The sequence below is a fragment of the Triticum urartu genome, chromosome 3 (assembly GCF_003073215.2).
Source record: "Triticum urartu cultivar G1812 chromosome 3, Tu2.1, whole genome shotgun sequence".
Classification (NCBI taxonomy): Eukaryota; Viridiplantae; Streptophyta; class Magnoliopsida; order Poales; family Poaceae; genus Triticum; species Triticum urartu.
In genome coordinates, this window is record NC_053024.1 from 736,286,231 (window position 1) to 736,291,313 (window position 5,083).

The 5,083-nt window shown below is 44.4% G+C and overlaps 1 protein-coding gene across 7 annotated transcripts; it reads left to right on the forward strand.

The window, feature by feature from the left end:
- Positions 1-376: 376 nt before the first annotated feature.
- On the forward strand, positions 377-4,679 carry LOC125546326 (disease resistance protein RGA5-like). Of its 7 annotated transcripts, none has more exons than XM_048710570.1 (6): positions 377-897; positions 2,090-2,193; positions 2,297-3,411; positions 3,582-3,711; positions 3,831-3,896; positions 4,031-4,679. In XM_048710570.1, coding segments are annotated over exons 2-3 (933 nt in total). In that variant the 5' UTR covers positions 377-897; positions 2,090-2,191; the 3' UTR covers positions 3,228-3,411; positions 3,582-3,711; positions 3,831-3,896; positions 4,031-4,679. The 7 variants fall into 7 exon arrangements, with proteins under 7 accessions (XP_048566527.1, XP_048566529.1, XP_048566523.1 ...); XM_048710572.1 differs by having other exon boundaries at positions 2,090-2,156; XM_048710566.1 differs by having other exon boundaries at positions 1,484-3,411.
- Positions 4,680-5,083: the final 404 nt, after the last annotated feature.

Genomic DNA, 5,083 nt, shown 5'->3' on the forward strand with positions numbered 1-5,083 from the left:
GTAAAACAGGCTCCCTGGAGCCCGGTGTCTGCGACGCCTCACTCCCTTCTCACGGGAGCTTTCATTATCAGGAAGACCAGCGACACCAACCGGAAGAGCAAAGGGTCCCTGCATCTAATGTGTAACAGAAAGACTCAAGGACGGCTTTGAATGCACAGCCGAGAAGTTTGGTGGTGGTTCATAGTCCCTATCCGTTGCCATGCCGTAGTGAATGCTGGGTCCTCGTAAAATTAATGTCATGCTGGATCCACACGCAAACTCCTCTGCGCCAACGCGGGAACATTATTGGAGGTATCTTTTTTCTACTCGAAAGGAATATCATTTGAGGGTCGAGGGGGCTCTTTTGTACTACTCCTATATATACTGCTGCTTTGCTGTGACCGGCATCTCTGCTCAAACCACTTTACACTTCTTCTTCCTCTTTGAAACCTCATACATATACACTAGTCTCATCACCGCCGGACACAAGATCCTTGCTCGAACCGATGGAGGGAAGATATGAAATTCTGGGTGAGCCCACGGGTCGGCCACGACTCGTGCCATTGTGGCCGTTGACCCACGTCTATGGGCGCTCTATCCAGACGCCTCTGGACTTGTGGGCATAGATGGCTCCAAGGAGAAGCTCGCCGAGCTGCTGGGAAAGGGGAACACACAGCAGCTTAAAGTGGTATCTCTTGTTGGGTTTGGAGGCATGGGTAAGCCTACCCTTGCCAACCAAGTTCGTCATAAGATCAAGAGTCAATTTGACTGCACGGCTTTTGTATCGGTGTCCCAAATTCCCAATATGGCCACGATTTTATCAAGAATGCTCCTACAAGTTGGGGGCACGCTACCTTCAGACTCGAATGATGACCGCTGACTCATTGATTTCCTAAGGGAACATCTCAAGAACAAAAGGTATGCTACCTATATATATGTATGCTCACCTAAGTGGAGTATCAAGTATGTCTCTATGTGCTTCATTTTTATTTTCATTTTCGACATAGGTCTACACACTGCAGTTCAAAATTAATCACATAAAACTTTAGACTGAACTACAACAACAATTGTTTCTTATAAGTTCCCTAAAATATCCCTTACTATTGGTGTATATAGATCATGTATTCCTCGAATAAAAAATGCAATAAACACCAAACTTGCTGAAATAATTCAAAGATCTAACGGACACCACATAATGTTCTTAAAATTAAGCATATAGGTCGCAACTAACACTAAAATTTATACTCACTCTGGAAACACGAACTGTTCCTATTGTATAATTTCAACTTAAGAGAAACAGTGAGTGAGGATCCACCAGTGTTTATGTACCACGTTTTTGGAAGGGGCCATTGGGCCAGGGGTGGGTTTGGATTGATGATCTATGGACAACAGAAGCATGGAACACTATTAGATGTTCTCTTGTGGAGAATGATTGTGGTAGTAGAGTTATAACAACAACACGTATTGAAGCTGTAGCTCAGGCATGTTGTTCTTCCCATGGCAGTGTCTACAAGATCAAGCCTCTTAATGACATTGACTCAAGGACTCTGTTTCATAGAAGGATTTTTCACCCCGAAGATGCTTGTCCAGAGGAACTTAAGAATGTTTCTGATGAAATTTTAATGAAATGTGCCGGGGTGCCATTAGCCATACTTAGTGTAGCCAGCATTTTGGCTAGCCCTGAAGGGGTAAAATCAAAGGAAACATGGGAAAAGGTTAAAAATTATTTAGGTTTCCAGTTAGAAGGAAACCCTGCTTTAGGGTTGATGAAACATGTGCTCAATCTTAGCTACAGTGAATTATCTCCAGACCTTAAGACCTGTATGCTATATCTTGGTATATTTCCTGAAGATGGGGAAATAAGCAAGGATGATTTGGTGAAGAGATGGGTAGTTGAGGGTTTTCTTACTGAAGATTATGGGCCTTATGGACGAGAGGAGATTGCAGAAAGTCATTTTAATGAGCTTATCAATAGGAACATGATCCAAATAGGCAAGTTGGATTACTGCGGGCATGTCTTATCTTGTCGGGTGCATGATCTAATGCTTAACTTTATCATAGTAAAGTCAACAGATGAAAATTTCATCACTATAATTAATGATGTTCACAGTACGAAGAAGGGCCATCTGGAAGCTCATCGGTTATCCCTCCAAGTCAAGAATTCTGAATATAGTCAGGTGCTGGCAGACATGGATCTCGCAAAAGCTCGGTCATGTAACTTCTGGGGGCCTTGTGAATTGGTGCCTCCTCTCTCGAGGTTTCAGCTTTTGCGAGTTCTATCTCTATATATTGATCATCGTCGTCATTATTGTTCCAGGGGCAACCAGCAACAGTGTGATTTGTCTCCGTTACGCGGCCTTTTGCAACTGCGATATCTGAGTTTGATGAGCAGACACTATTTTATGCTAGATGCTGGTGACTTACCCTCAACGCTGTGGCATCTGATTGTTCCGCCAAATGTGAGGGTGAGTGATATTCGCAGGATGAAAGCCCTCCAAACATTGGATATGTACGAGATATTTCTCCATGATACACAAAGGTACGAGCAGCGTATCCATGGTACCACTATCACATATGTATGCAGGGAGATAAAACATGAGGCGAACATCAAGGGTCTTGGCGAGCTGACCGATCTAAGGGAGTTAACGCTTTGTCGAGGTTCATATGGCGTAGGGGACACTCATGATCTTCTACTCTCTACCCTCTGCAAGCTCCATAGCCTCCAGTGCCTAACCATCCATGGGCATGGTATACATGAAGACGCCTTGACTTGGTCCTTATGGTCCTCACCGCCACGCCATCTTCGTAGATTGCATGTGCTACCCTGGCCGTTCTCCAGTGTCCCAGATTGGATCTCCCAACTGGACAAGCTCACAAGTTTGGAAGCTGAACTTGACTCGCTTTCAAGGAATGGTGCCGAGATTCTTGGCAAGCTGACCTCGTTGGTGCACCTCAGGTTACATGTCAGGGAGGAGCGTGCTCCCGATGAAGGCGTTGTCATCCGCAGAGCAATGTTCCCAAACCTTGAGAGTTTTTGGTTCAGACATCAGGTGCCTTGCCTCGTGTTTGAGGCAGGGGCCATACCCCTGCTTCAGAGACTCACTGTAGACTGCTACATGAAAGCTGTGCGGCAATCTGATGGTGTACTTGATGGCATCGAGCACCTGGGCAGATTAAAGTCATGCAAGGTGGATATTTACAGTCAACATCGGTTCATTCCTTTCTATGCAGACAGGACACAGGAGTAGGAAAATCTTTACTGGGGTTTTGCACCGACAGCCACATCTGTCGGAGGTTCCAAGGTGGGACTTCCTGTCTCTGAAGGGTGCGTTCAGGGAGGCCATCAACAATCACTCTGGATGTCCTGATGTTAGCATTCAGGATGCATAAAAGCATCGGCTGACCAAGTGTAGGAACTGCATGGTCAAAATGGTACAGTAAAAATGAACTTTCATTCTCTTTGTATATGTTTCTCTTATTTCCATAGTGAAAAATCTCAGCATGTTACTAGCATGACATTAATTTGCTTTGGTCACCAACTGTTTAGTTCTAGTCTTTCACATCCCTATACCTGAAAGGCTGAAAACTTATCTGATCTGCAGGGTGTAGAGTGCTGTTTCTATGGTGACAAGAAATGCAGACACCGATGTGGAGAGTGTGGTTCAGTTATACCAATCTACGCATTGACACCGATGTCTGTAATCTAAATTCTTCCAACTTGCCTGCTCTTTGGTATGTCTCTGTACTCACTCTCTCCCTCCCTCTCCCTCTCTCCATCTCATTTCAATCTCACACCATCTCGCGTGGTGTTGTACGTCTAATACATGATGTGCTTTGTGTCCTTTTTTCAGACCTCCAAGACACGCTCTACCCTGTGGCCTCTAGCATCTGCCTTGACGTCATGAAGGATATCCAAGGTAGGTGCTTAAACCAAGCCGTCGTGGTTCTATTAAAAATCTGCACTAGTATCAGTTTGCACCAGGAGATGCTTGGTTGTTTATGTGTGCTGTTAATGAGCTAATGCTGCTGTCTAACTCATTGGCTGTCGCAGCCGGCCATGGCGGGTACTACCAGCAGCAGCACAGCAGCCAAGTCGTCTACACCGGACACGGCGGCCACTGGCCACGGCGGCGGCGTCTCCTCCTACGCGCACTATCACCACAACGAGCAGTAGGTAAAGATAAAGATCAATCGAGGTCGCCAGATTCAATCGATGACAGATGCTCTGCTCTCTGTTCTCTGTTCTCTGCTTGTGTGTGTCTTGCTCCTGCTCATCAGGTCAGCTCCTGCACTAATCGTAACCTGTAATCAGTCATTCAGTCCATGATCCATCATCAGTGTAGCGTAGGCGTGTGTGGCGATCAGTCTATCAGTTCACAGATGCGGCTGGGCATAATTGTTGAGAGGAAGAAGAAGATTAACAAGGGGGGCTGAAGTGAAGCTCCAGGGGTGCTCCATTAATTAGCAATAAGAAAACAGAGTTACAGAGTGCGCACTCTTTTTATGTATGTATTAGATCATTGGTGGCGCGCGTTGCCGCGCCTGTCCCTTTTAATATATAGTGTTTGGGTTTGACGCATATGTGGAGGTGTTTTACTTAAAGTTGATGTAGTGGCAGTATTATATACTTCTGAGTAATTTCAACTTTAAGACATGTATTATAATTTACCAGTAGTTACTGGGCCTTTTATTGTATTGAACTGGTTGTGGCCCTTCTTCGTGCTAGTGTAGTTCTATACGATAAGAGTGATAAGACATTCCTTGTATATATATATGGAGACATGAAACATAGATCTTATATTTGCCTAGGTGTTGTACAAATTTCTAAGAAAATATACACAGTTCAAAGTATAGAGCGTCGATAGATGCATTCTACAGCGAAACATCACATGATTCAAAATGAACTTCAAACCAGGCAATAGAGTACATGGAAAGATGAATTATTATTATTATGCCAAACCAACCATTACATAGTACACATGTCCTAACCATAGCCTGACATCCTTCACCGTTAAATCATATTGCCCCGTATTTATGTCAATCCAAAGAGAAAAGTCCATCAACACCAATACTGAATTGCTTGACAGCGAATAGAAGGGTGTCA

Excerpts from the sequence above, each read along its gene's own strand:
- LOC125546326 (XM_048710566.1), top strand. The coding sequence starts at position 1,602 with ATGAAATGTGCCGGGGTGCCATTAGCCATACTTAGTGTAGCCAGCATT.